Source organism: Octopus bimaculoides, chromosome 16 (assembly GCF_046866305.1).
Source record: "Octopus bimaculoides isolate indiv1 chromosome 16, ASM4686630v1, whole genome shotgun sequence".
NCBI lineage: Eukaryota > Metazoa > Mollusca > Cephalopoda > Octopoda > Octopodidae > Octopus > Octopus bimaculoides.
The window spans coordinates 39,300,274-39,315,273 of NC_142943.1; the positions used below are offsets into that span (position 1 = coordinate 39,300,274).

At 32.9% G+C, this 15,000-nt stretch overlaps 1 protein-coding gene across 5 annotated transcripts in view; it reads left to right on the forward strand.

The window, feature by feature from the left end:
• LOC106869327 (neuronal acetylcholine receptor subunit alpha-10) overlaps positions 1 to 15,000 on the forward strand; it is a 78,997-nt gene that overhangs the window by 59,731 nt on the left and 4,266 nt on the right. For 3 of the 5 annotated variants that reach the window (XM_089364513.1, XM_089364516.1, XM_014915030.3), the window contains 2 exons: positions 4,524 to 4,717; positions 8,031 to 12,850. In XM_089364513.1, coding sequence (XP_089220639.1) covers positions 4,524 to 4,717; positions 8,031 to 8,624 — 788 coding nt within the window. In that variant the 3' untranslated portion in view covers positions 8,625 to 12,850. Of the gene's footprint in view, positions 1 to 4,523; positions 4,718 to 8,030; positions 12,851 to 15,000 lie in introns of those variants that run through there. The other 2 variants (XM_089364515.1, XM_089364514.1) reach the window with 1 other exon arrangement.

Sequence of the window (15,000 nt, forward strand, 5' to 3'; positions counted from 1 at the left end):
GAAGCTTGCTTCCCAACCACGTGGTTGTCTGCTACTATAGCCTCGGGCCGACTAAAACCTTGTGAGTGGATTTGATAGACAGAAACTGAAAGAAGCCTGTCGTATACATATATATATATATATATATATATAGTAAATGTAGGATAGAAGATGGAATATACGAGAACTTTTAAAAATCAATCACGGCAATTGTTTCGACACGTCTAGCAACGATTCCTCACGGGTGGGACACTTAACCGGTTCAGGAGCATTCGGTGGTGCAGCTGTGTCTCATCGGGTGGCAAATAAATACAACTCGTTAAAATAACAGCTCCACGATGAAACGTTTCATTTCGTAGATAGAAAAGCAGCAAAACGAAGGAAATATCTTCGTTTATATAGAATATCAAAATCCCAGATACAAATAAGTAACGAACACGCAATACAGCGAGAAAAAATATCTGTTAATAGATATGGGTGTATAAACGCCCTCGCGCAAGTTACATGGTGCGTGCACACTCGCTCATACAAGCTTCCGCGAAAATGTAAGCATACGCACACATGTGGTTTGGTGCACTTACGATCACAAAGCGGGTTAAGTAGCTACTTGTATATATATATATATATATATATATATATATATATATATATATATATATATATATATATATATATATATATATATATGGGTGAGAAAGTTGGTATGAGAAAGCACGTGGTTGGATGTATAAAAGATAATAAGAGTGAAAAAACTACAGACGGCATCATTTTCGGTTTCACGTGTTTTAGTATATATATATATATATATATATATATATATATATATATATATATAGTATATATATATATATATATATATATATATATATAGTATATATATATATATATATATATATATATATATATATATATATATATATATATATATATATATATATATATATATATATATATATATATATATATATATATATATATATATATATATATATATATATATATGTACGTATATATGTGATGTGTATATATGTGTTGCCAAAAGATTATCAATAAATAAAAGTCAATAAAATTAGTATCGGATTGTTTAATTTCTGGAAGACTGTGTCCCAATCACAGCTGCAGTCAAAAGACTGGCACCAATAAGATAATAAAAGATATCAAAGCATTATACATCTTACTGTTTATCATTCCAAAAAAGCTACAGCATGAAATATTTTGTTAGTTCTTCAGTAATTCAGAAAACAAACATATTGAGAAAAAATAGAAAAAGATGAATCTGGATGTCTATTTGATGATCTTTAGATTAGCTCCCGTTTCTTTGATTCTTGCAGGTATATATTTGATGATCTTTAGATTAACTCCTGTTTCTTTGATTCTTGCAGGTATATATTTGATGATCTTTAGATTAACTCCTGTTTCTTTGATTCTTGCAGGTATATATTTGATGATCTTTAGATTAACTCCTGTTTCTTTGATTCTTGCAGGTATATATTTGATGATCTTTAGATTAACTCCCGTTTCTTTGATTCTTGCAGGTATATATTTGATGATCTTTAGATTAACTCCCGTTTCTTTGATTCTTGCAGGTATATATTTGATGATCTTTAGATTAACTCATGTTTCTTTGATTCTTGCAGGTATATATTTGATGATCTTTAGATTAACTCATGTTTCTTTGATTCTTGCAGGTATATATTTGATGATCTTTAGATTAACTCCTGTTTCTTTGATTCTTGCAGGTATATATTTGATGATCTTTAGATTAACTCCTGTTTCTTTGATTCTTGCAGGTATATATTTGATGATCTTTAGATTAACTCATGTTTCTTTGATTCTTGCAGGTATATATTTGATGATCTTTAGATTAACTCATGTTTCTTTGATTCTTGCAGGTATATATTTGATGATCTTTAGATTAACTCCTGTTTCTTTGATTCTTGCAGGTATATATTTGATGATCTTTAGATTAACTCCTGTTTCTTTGATTCTTGCAGGTATATATTTGATGATCTTTAGATTAACTCATGTTTCTTTGATTCTTGCAGGTATATATTTGATGATCTTTAGATTAACTCCTGTTTCTTTGATTCTTGCAGGTATATATTTGATGATCTTTAGATTAACTCATGTTTCTTTGATTCTTGCAGGTATATATTTGATGATCTTTAGATTAACTCCTGTTTCTTTGATTCTTGCAGGTATATATTTGATGATCTTTAGATTAACTCCTGTTTCTTTGATTCTTGCAGGTATATATTTTATGATCTTTAGATTAACTCCTGTTTCTTTGATTCTTGCAGGTATATATTTGATGATCTTTAGATTAACTCCTGTTTCTTTGATTCTTGCAGGTATATATTTGATGATCTTTAGATTAACTCCTGTTTCTTTGATTCTTGCAGGTATATATTTGATGATCTTTAGATTAAATCCTGTTTCTTTGATTCTTGCAGGTATATATTTGATGATCTTTAGATTAACTCCTGTTTCTTTGATTCTTGCAGGTATATATTTGATGATCTTTAGATTAACTCCTGTTTCTTTGATTCTTGCAGGTATATATTTGATGATCTTTAGATTAACTCATGTTTCTTTGATTCTTGCAGGTATATATTTGATGATCTTTAGATTAACTCCTGTTTCTTTGATTCTTGCAGGTATATATTTGATGATCTTTAGATTAACTCCTGTTTCTTTGATTCTTGCAGGTATATATTTGATGATCTTTAGATTAACTCCTGTTTCTTTGATTCTTGCAGGTATATATTTGATGATCTTTAGATTAACTCCTGTTTCTTTGATTCTTGCAGGTATATATTTGATGATCTTTAGATTAACTCCTGTTTCTTTGATTCTTGCAGGTATATATTTGATGATCTTTAGATTAACTCCTGTTTCTTTGATTCTTGCAGGTATATATTTGATGATCTTTAGATTAACTCCTGTTTCTTTGATTCTTGCAGGTATATATTTGATGATCTTTAGATTAACTCCTGTTTCTTTGATTCTTGCAGGTATATACTTGATGATCTTTAGATTAACTCCTGTTTCTTTGATTCTTGCAGGTATATATTTGATGATCTTTAGATTAACTCCTGTTTCTTTGATTCTTGCAGGTATATATTTGATGATCTTTAGATTAACTCCTGTTTCTTTGATACTTGCAGGTATATATTTGATGATCTTTAGATTAACTCCTGTTTCTTTGATTCTTGCAGGTATATATTTGATGATCTTTAAATTAACTCATGTTTCTTTGATTCTTGCAGGTATATATTTGATGATCTTTAGATTAACTCCCGTTTCTTTGATTCTTGCAGGTATATATTTGATGATCTTTAGATTAACTCCCGTTTCTTTGATTCTTGCAGGTATATATTTGATGATCTTTAGATTAACTCCTGTTTCTTTGATTCTTGCAGGTATATATTTGATGATCTTTAGATTAACTCCCGTTTCTTTGATTCTTGCAGGTATATATTTGATGATCTTTAGATTAACTCCCGTTTCTTTGATTCTTGCAGGTATATATTTGATGATCTTTAGATTAACTCCTGTTTCTTTGATTCTTGCAGGTATATATTTGATGATCTTTAGATTAACTCATGTTTCTTTGATTCTTGCAGGTATATATTTGATGATCTTTAGATTAACTCCCGTTTCTTTGATTCTTGCAGGTATATATTTGATGATCTTTAGATTAAGTCCTGTTTCTTTGATTCTTGCAGGTATATATTTGATGATCTTTAGATTAACTCCTGTTTCTTTGATTCTTGCAGGTATATATTTGATGATCTTTAGATTAACTCCTGTTTCTTTGATTCTTGCAGGTATATATTTGATGATCTTTAGATTAACTCCCGTTTCTTTGATTCTTGCAGGTATATATTTGATGATCTTTAGATTAACTCCCGTTTCTTTGATTCTTGCAGGTATATATTTGATGATCTTTAGATTAACTCATGTTTCTTTGATTCTTGCAGGTATATATTTGATGATCTTTAGATTAACTCATGTTTCTTTGATTCTTGCAGGTATATATTTGATGATCTTTAGATTAACTCCTGTTTCTTTGATTCTTGCAGGTATATATTTGATGATCTTTAGATTAACTCCTGTTTCTTTGATTCTTGCAGGTATATATTTGATGATCTTTAGATTAACTCCTGTTTCTTTGATTCTTGCAGGTATATATTTGATGATCTTTAGATTAACTCCTGTTTCTTTGATTCTTGCAGGTATATATTTGATGATCTTTAGATTAACTCCTGTTTCTTTGATTCTTGCAGGTATATATTTGATGATCTTTAGATTAACTCCTGTTTCTTTGATTCTTGCAGGTATATATTTGATGATCTTTAGATTAACTCCTGTTTCTTTGATCCTTGCAGGTATATATTTGATGATCTTTAGATTAACTCATGTTTCTTTGATTCTTGCAGGTATATATTTGATGATCTTTAGATTAACTCATGTTTCTTTGATTCTTGCAGGTATATATTTGATGATCTTTAGATTAACTCCTGTTTCTTTGATCCTTGCAGGTATATATCTGTGTCTTGTCATGACTATGACCTCCGTATCAGTTATAATGGCAGTCATGGTCATTAATCTGTATAATCGAGGAATGAAAACTAGACGAGCCCCAAAATGGCTTAGGAAACTGATTTTGGAGTTTGCCTCTAGTCCCCTAAAAATGAAACATGACATAGAACACCTCGCTAAAGTTATCACACTTGTAAGTGTAAAACTCTTCTTAACAAGTGCATGAAAATAGTTATTATTCTACTTACATGCATGTATACTTTTCTGTTATTTATTCTTTGCATTTCTCCCACATAGAAGTTGCCCTCAACAAAACAGAGCTTCTTTCTCAAAGAATTTAGTTTCACTCTACTAATAAATATAAATTCCTTCCAAATTTTTGCAAATTAGCAACCTTGTAGAGTTTTAGAATCATCAGAACATCAAGTATTAGAAAAGCAATGTAAGCGTGTGCACGGACACTGGTATAGGCGCTACTATTTTAATCTTCAAACTGGCTACTATGAAATACATATTTTGTGTTATCTCGGTTTCTACTCAAGCTAGAAATTTAATCGAGTGTGCTAATCCTAAGATTTGGGGATCAATGATTCCAATAAAGACATCTACATTGTACTCAGTATTATCGAAATCAACAAAGGTAAATCAAAAACCTATTTTGTTCACATTTCTGGTAGCTGCTTATTTCATGACAAATACATATTGAATATCTTACTTTATAAATATAAGCTTATAAAGCAAGAAAGCAATCATTAGATTTCAGGCTAAATTATAAGTTCTAAACACAAGATTTACTCGGTCCAAGTTGAGGAATATGATTTTACTAATATTCATCTCTATCCTGTCATTTTCGTCATTACTGTCCGCGTTATTTCTTCAGTTCTTTCACCATAAACAAAGACTGTGCTATGTCAGTTGTGTTTTCTACATAAAAACTTTAGTTTGTGCCGTAGGCTTTAAACTGACAAATGTCTAACTTGGCAATGGTCTGTGGTGCAGATGGAAACTTTGCTATGCTAGGTAATATCTTGCTGTTGCCATATTTGAATCGCTCGATCAGACGTTGTATATCACAACACGGTACTTTGGTATTATACTCTACTTTGTACTCTTCAACTGTAGGAGACAACCTGCAGATTTTAGCCAGAGGTTTCCCCAAGTAGATACCTCTTTAAATCGGGAATACTTGTTATAGGGAGGCTATTTAGTCAATATATCAAGCGTTCAAAGTTGGTCAATGCATCCTTCCCATCCAGCATTAGATCACCTTCCTCTGTTTTATAAGAGATGAGAGAATGCTTGCACCTCATATCTTCCGCCATTGCTTCATTCCGGTGAATGAGTGGAGTATTCGTTATGCGGCTGCATGCTCGCACTCCAACGCACTTGAGATTGACTCAGTGACCGAAGCACAATACACACATTGAAGCGCATCAACAGCCAGAGCCAAGTATTTGAGCCGAAGTAAACTTATTAATGTATCTAATCTGTACTAATCTGCTGTTTCTATCAGATAAGAGAGTAAAAAACATGGGAGCCGACATAGTTTTTCTATATGCTTGAAGTATAATCTAAATTTCCCTCAAATCACACCCTAGTCTCTTTCTCTCTCTCTCTCTCTCTCTCTCTCTCTCTCTCTCTCTCTCTCTCTCTCTCTCTCTCTCTCTCTCTCTCTCTCTTCTGAAGTTCATTCTTGGTTTCTCGGTCACTTTTCTTCAGCTCTTGCATGTCCACGATGCACCATAGTCAAAGACGTTTGTATTTATCTGATTTATAGCAAAGCAGTATTTTAGTGCCTCTTCAGCTTGCAGGTGGTAAACTTGATCCGAATGTATTGATGCTTCGATGAAGAACATGGTGGATGTAATTTGTATTGGTTGAAACATTCGACCCGTTTCTCATATTTTCAGCCGCTCAATAAAAGTCATTGTTGATGAAGAACTGAAGCAGACGATCATTGGCAATAGCGATATATTCTCAGTTTGTGTTTCTGTCAATTGCTAATTTTGTACTGACATCCTGACTTCATTCACTGGATTTGAGAAAATGAATATGAGGCTTCTCGGCGAAAAACTTGTAGTGACTGGTTCACACAGGGCTACACCTATGTGAAACGAAGAATTCTCATGCAGTGGATGCACTTTAGATTGTGTTGTGTTGTAGCGGAAACTGAATCGTGTTTAAATAATTAGAGAACAAGGTATACAAGTGGGTCCCTTATCTTTAAATTAGACATATTGAATGAAGAATTTACAGGTCGGGACTAAGATAGATGTATAGACAACCTTTATATCACCGATAACTGGAAGGATAAAAATTGCTCAAAGTGAAGCAAGTGTTAAGATAGAAAGTCTAATGACAGACTCTGGATTAAAAATCTAATCTGCAAATTTTTCTGACCCAAAACTCACACGGTTAGTCTAATTATGTTTCTAAAGTAACTATCGGCCGAGACAATGATCATGCAGCTGTCTACACAAATACCTCTGAAGACTCTACAAATAAAGTTTTACTACTTTCTAAGCCTTTTTGACGAAGACCATTAGGAACCACACTGTCTCCACAATACAAGCTAAATAGAGCCACGTAAATAGCTTAAGTCTGATTTCTTTTTCCTTCATCTTTACAGATTTGTTCGCACACGTGTTTACATGTATGACTTCCTTTACATATTGATTTTTTTTTAATTAAAAAAAATTTAGAAATTTTAGTTGCCTAAATGCTGGGGTCTTTTGTACGATATACAGGAAATATTTTAAAAGTAATTTGCAACAGAAATTTTAACAGTATTGAAGATAACGTGAAAATTCATCTTTACCGTTTCTGATATTGTTTTGGTGAAGTGAAATTCCTCAAGACCGGGTTTGCTAAGTTATATTTGTATGTGCTCTAGAGATAGCACAAAGAAATATGAAGTTATATTCTGGGTATAGAATCTAGAAATTATTTCTTTATTTCCCATGGCCATTCCCTTATTTATTTTACAATTACTGATTATTCATGCTCGACAAATAGCACATTTTCTGTTCATTTTACACTTTATTCGAAGTGACAGTCTATGCTATGAAACGGAGAATGTAATGGGGGTTTCAAGAAAGATTCTTATAAGATTTCATTTATTATCAAATTTAACTTATTACCTTATCAGATTTAATTTATCGTATGAGATTGTTTAGGTGTCAAATAACCACTTACTTTTCTAACACTTGTTAACTTTCTATGTCTGCCTTATTTTTTATATCTACCTCTTTGTATCTACCATTCTTCTTGTTTGTCTGTTGGTCTCTCCCTCCCTCTCTCTCTCTCTCCCTCTCTTTCTCTCTTCCTCTCTCTCTCTCTCTCCCTCTCTTTCTCTCTTCCTCTCTCTCGTTTTTTTTTGTATCCTGCTTATTAACAGTATATTTCTTTTCTTTGCTACTTTAAAGTACTTGAGTACTTTAAGGTTTTATCGTGCTTAAAAATACTAATACTAATTGTATGTTTATTTACTTATTTATTTATTGCAGACCGAAGAAAAAGAAGGTCTTTATACGTGCACAAAACACGGAAAAGATAAGAAACAAAATGGTACTATCGGTTCAATTGCTGCTCAAAGAGAAAAACACCCTCGTTCTCTCTATGACGTTGGACGTGTACGTCATCGACGTTATACGAAAAGCGATATTGATACCACAGAACCACTAGAGCTCCAAAACGAAGACGAAGGTACGTGGCTAAGGGAGGAAGAAATAATTCCAGAAAATGCTCCACCCCAACCGGAAGTCTCTGACAAGTCTCCCGAATGCGAAAACAATAACCATTTTCCGCGCCAGATCTCAGTCAAAACAGAAAACGAAAAAAACATCGATTTTGAATGCAAACAAAATGACGAAAAATGGCCGTGTGCTGTGTATCAGGCATTATTATCACGGAAGATTGTAGTGGCAGAATGGCAGCGGATAGCATGTGTTATTGATCGATTTCTGTTCTGGATTTATTTCATCTCCACCATCGTTGCTTACATTGTTATTCTAGTTATTATACCTGGTCAGCGACAAGATGCACGCGAAGAAGCTAGCCGAGCGCGTGGAAGCTCAGTTATTAACTCATCATTTACATGAATCTAAAAGAAAATTTACTATTCAAAGATCGGCTGATAAATTCCTGAATGCCATAACGCATGGAATCACTTTCATACATATCTCTACCAAACATACGATCCCTGTGAATATCAACAAATCAGAATCTCATATTTAGTTAAATATCTTCATAAGTCCAAACATTCATACAGAATATGTGATATGCTCTCGAAGATTATGATATGCCTGACATCTGAATATATATATATATATATTCAGATCTCATATATACTGAATCTAGTACTTGTAACTATACACCCGCATCCACACGCACATATGGGATTGGGACGCTAATTGAATTTCACGCTCTGCTGCGATGTACTGCATATCTATTGCACGATGCAGAAATAACGACCAAATGTTCAGTTTAGATACATAAATTTACACGAACTAATGAGTTTGATCCTCTTCGTTCGATTATACAATGAATATATATATATATATATATATATATATATATATATATATATATACATACATAATTATTGGTTGAGTTGAATGAATTCACAGATTGAAATTCACAAATCATTTACTAACATATTGCACACTAAATTCAATTTAAAACACAGAGATTTCCATATAACATTAAGGCGTCATAAAGGACATGAGTGAGTGTATCAGTCTTAATTTTGTTTTTGTAGCTGCGAGTTGTGAATGGCATTACAACCTCTGTTCTAATTAAGGATATAAATAAATGCACATGAAATATTGGAAAGATAGGCGTATGCAATGATAATGTAAGCGAACAACTAAATAGGTGAACGGAAAATAGACATACATGAAATATGGTGTAAAAATACACATCAAATAAACCATACCACCTATCATAGCAATATTATTACACATGTGATAACGTTAGCCACAAATGTGATGATAATAGTTTACAACAAAGAATGTAATATGCAAGATAGATATTTTATATCGTTGAGTAACAAAATATAGGCCCATGTAATTTTGTAAATACACACATACATAAAATATTCATTAAAAACCAACCCTTACCTAAGTATATTAAGACTTATTTAACTACACACACACACACACACACACACACACACGCATAAATACAGCATATATACATTGCAGATATGCATATTCTCTTAAGGATGTATATATTGTGCGCGTGTATATACTTATGCATGTAGTGTGGTGGTGGTGGTGGTGGTGGTGGTGGTGGTGGTGGGGGCTGATGTTTCGCAAGCAACTTTCGTCGATGTTAAACTTAGAAAATGTCAATAAATGACTGTTTGCTATTCCTGATTATTTCACACAACAAAAGTAATTTGTTTCATGACATCTTCCAGTCATTATCATCACCGTCGCTGTCGCCGTCGTCACCGTCATCATCATCATCATCATCATCATCATTTCTGTTTCGTGGCTGTTTAAATCTACAACTCCTCGTTGACATTTACAAACAACTATTAAAATCAGTCTCATTGGTAAAACTGAAATAGTAATGGTCTTCCTTTGCACCAGGATTTTAAAATCTGTGATGTGCGTCTTGGTGATAATCTCTCTCTCTCTCTTTCTTCCACCTTCTCAGTCCTTTACTCCTTCTCCTTTTCTCTCTTATCGCACCCTTCTCCTGCACACAGAGATTCTCTCTCTCTCTCTCTCTCTCTCTCTCTCTCTCTCTCTCTCTCTCTCTCTCTCTCTCTCTCTTTCATACACACACACAATTAATACAAAGAAAAACTTTCACTGCGGTAACGAAAGATGTTCTGCATTATTTTTCTTTCGAAGTTGATAGACTTAAAACAGTATTATTTTTTGGATGTGATTCGACTCAAACCATACGAGAGAAAACATCATCATCAGCTTCATCATCGTCGTCGTCGTCGTCATCATCATCTAACATATACGCTCAAGTATACATAGAAACACACAAAGACACACGTTTTGTTTTCACACATATGCATATCAACTGCCGCACTTTCAAAGAGATTTACATCTTTCCTAATTTCTATTCACAAATTTCAAAAGCTAGGCATCGCTATTTTTTCAGGTTTATATTTATTTATTTGCCGGTTTTCGCCTTTTACTCGTGGCCCATTTTATCGTTGCAATAATCCTGCTGTGGTAAACCGGGTCCTGGTTTATAGATATTTTTTATAGATATTCTTCAACTTCCAGCTTTTTTCCCCAAAACCATTCCTTTAAGCCGTCTAAGTTTGTGTAATAACACTAAGTTTTTCACATAAATCCTTGCTGCTATGTCCTGTCTATGACTAGAGTCGTCGCTGTTATATCTATCTATCTATCTATCTATGCAAACACACACATACATGCATATATATATATATATATATATATATATATATATATATATATATATATATATATATATATATATATATATATGCACATATATGTGTTGTGTGAGCATGTATGTGTACATGCAAGTATGTATGCATGTATGCATGTATTCTCCTGCATAAGCGCTTAATCGAGATGATCTGTGGCAGATTGTTTTTTTCCTTCCTCGTTATATTTGATGCACCACTCTTAGCATTGCATCTGCCTGTCTTTTCCTATGATTCCATTTCTGTTTGGTAATTTTTGTAATAGCCAGTAATCGATTAATATTACAGCCGTTTGTGACATTTAGTCATTAAACATTTATAATTACATGTCTTAGTTTTTCAGTAACTATCCGCACATTCATTCTAAAATGTTCGAATACTCGTTGATGGCTTTCTCTGCATGATTTAGTTTAATTTATTCATGATAAAACTTCACTTTCTCCAACTCAGATTGCTTCTTGTCCTCTGCATTTACACAATGGCTTACCTTTTTATCAATACTGAATACCACATGCACATGTTCAGGGCAGATCAAATGTTTGAACACACGATTGTTTGCCACATACTCTTGCTACGTTTTAATTGTGATCTCAGCTAACCTTTCTCGGTCTACAATTCTCAATGAAACTATGTTTATATTATACATCTTTTGTCTATTGTTTTGGGAATGAGGTGTAAAAAGCAGAGGCAAATTCAGATAAATTGAGACTAGGTTACTTACTTAAGATGTGGCATATCAAAGTTACAACTCATTGGTTTACTAAGATGTATTTTTTTTTTAGTATAGCTTTAATAGTTTTCGATGCACTTAAATAATGAATGCAGTGGGTAGATCATCACCAGTGCAGTGGGAACTCGTTGAGCTCTAAAATGAAAATTACTGTTTAGTAATTACTGTTTAGAAAATTACTGTTTAGAACGAAATTATCATACAAGTAATATTCGTATTATTAATTTTATCTTCAGATTATATTTTCCCCAGGAAGATGTGTGGAACTCGAATTCAATCGAAGCATTATCTGATGCCAAATGCAAAATCCTTTCTTGAACTAAAACTCTCCAGCTCACGAGATCATTGGGAAATGATCTCGTGAGCTGGAGACAATTTCGGTTCAGTCTGTTAGAATTTTCCAACCTACATTCAACATTGCTCAAACAGTTTATGAAGGTCGGCTTCTTAGGTTCAAAATGTAGAGCGATAGAACGATTGTTGAATTAGTTAGGTAAATTGATATTCTGACATCGCTAACATAAAAGAGATGAATTTTACTGTACAAAATTATGGCGGCGTACAAAAATTATCCAGTGAAGAACGGCATTTCAGCTCGGTATTAAAGTGTTGCTTCTACAGTGACAAACCTTATAAAGAAGGTTGATACCCGAGATTTGGTACTATAATTGTCATAATATATTAAAAAGATGGTTTGTTCTTTAAATTTTTATCTATTTACTACTATGACTAGTGTAAGTAGAATTGGCAGAGGTTTGCCTGACTAAATAACTAAAACAACGTCATATACACAGACATGCAGGAGGTAAATAGACACCTTTAATTTTTGAAATCTTTTATTTGATATTAATTGGTTGAAGGAGAGGTTTTCTTCTAGCTGCTCGTCCACAATACCCAAGCTTATGCAGATATGTAACACACGTTCTTGGACTAACTTCTAGCTGTTTTGCAATGTCAGAAGCCTTCGAACGGGGTTCGTTTTCCACAATTCTCTTCAAACAGCGAAGCTTCCTTTACGAGGGCTCAGGTCGGCCTGGACGAGAATCTGTTGATTCTTTTCCTTGGCTTTTGAATTGCACTATAATTCTATTAACAGTAGCAATAGGGATTTGAAGATTTTTGGCAATTTTTCGCTGGCTAAGACCAGCTCCAAATTGCCCAACAATACGACCTCTTTGAAAATCTGAAAGTTCTGCTGAATTTTTTGTGCGTGACATGGTTACTCTTCACAAATGTTTAATATAATGGCACCTGAAATGAAAAAGAATAATTACATTGTAAATTCTACACCGCTGGAAACATAATAAGACGCTTAAATCAGAAATTTTGAAAATTAAAGGTGTCTATTTATTACCTGCATGTCTGTGTACATATGTACACACACACACACACACACACACACACACACACACACACACACACACACACATATATATATATATATAGATATTGGGACATGCTCTAGATGAAAGAAGATAAACTTCACCTGAAAATTGATAAGCCTCCAATCTTAGATGCTACCTATCCCCGATAGAAACCAGTTTTTCTGCTTTCTCTGAATCTTGTTTTCATTAAATTGGAATACTCTTGTACTATTAACTTTCGTTATATTTTCATCATCTTTGTATGACTGCTTCTTGGAAACATTATTTATTCTTATACGACTTAAATACGTGCTGGCATTCGTTTTTCTATAGTTTTCATCTTCACAGAAGAAAAAAGGGAAAATAACATTTACATACATATACACGAAAATATTATTCTCTCCTCTAAATTTTATTTTTTAACACATATATATATATATATAATATATAATTTTGGAGTAAGAGTTGACAAAATACCATCGGAGAAAATACCTTGCGGTGTTTAGTTCCGATTCGTTATGTTCTGTATTCAAATCTCGTCGAGGTCAAGTTTGGCTTTTATCTTTCTGGTGTCGTCGATGAAATAAAGTACCTGACAAGAATTAAGCACGATTCAATATTCCTATAGTTCTATAAAACATCCTTGTACAATTCCATGTGAATGGAATTGTAATTGAAGCAAAGATCTACCTTAGCTAGTCAAGTGAAAAGCGCATATTCACCAGAAATTGTTAAATATTTACTAGTTTTATTAAACTCACCATTACCTTTCGGAAATTAATGGAAGTGACTGACTACCGTTTATATTTCTCCAATAACTCAGTCGGATGGTCGAAATTCTATCTTCATTGTTTCTGCGGCACTTTTGTAGTTAATATTTCAATTACCATGGTTTCATCACAATTGTCTGAAGTGCGTACAATTAATTTCATCATGATTAAGATGAGGAGGATGGTGATGCTGATGATTATCACCATCATCAACACCACCTTCTTTCTATTTCTTCTGCACCTTCTCTTTCTATTTTTTCTTCCTCGTTTTCATCATCATCATTATCATCATCATGACACCTATTGTTCCTATTTTATTGTTTTCACATATTCAAAAATAAATTACATAAAATTTCAGATATATAAAAAAAAGAATAGATGAAGTTTCTAATTCTGACATTTTAAAACCTAGTTTATTCTAAAATACATCGTAATAAATGCTAATTTCTTGCCATGTGACAGCAATTACAGTAAACGAACATCACCAGACAGGATTATAGAAAAGCATTTGTGTGAAGTCGAATAATAAGTAAATCACTGTTACCAGAAGGAGAGTTCCTTGGCTCGAATTAGTAAAAGAAAGAAAATAAATCTCAGATATCCAGAGAGCAAGCAATAACGAACTGAAATTGAAATAATATATATATAAACTTTAAATATTTTCTGTCTGATATCGTCAAATACATTTTATTGAAATATATTTTGATAACTGACACACAATAAGAAATAAGCCTAATAATAATAATAATAATAATAATAATAATAATAATAATAATAATCCTATGGAATTTTATGATTTAGTGCGACCATTAGATAGATAATAAGAAGCCAGATATAGTGTTAATTGAGAAAGAAAGCAAACGATGCTGGATCATAGATATAGCATGCTCCGCTGACAATAAGGGATGCGATAAGGAAGAAAGAAAAGTCGATAGATACAACAGGTTAACTTGGGAGATTAAGCAGTTGTGGTCGCTGAAAAAGGTGGTAGTAGTAAAATTAATTGTCGGGGCCCTGGAACCGCTCGAATACTCCGGATGGTGCTCACAAAATAAGGGGTGTTACCTTAGTTCACTGGTAGTGAACAGCCGACACCGTAGTAAATCTCCAGCGTTACAAAAATTGTGCAAAGACAATAAAATAATGATAATAATAATTCTTACGTTGATATGTAAAAAAGTAAATGAA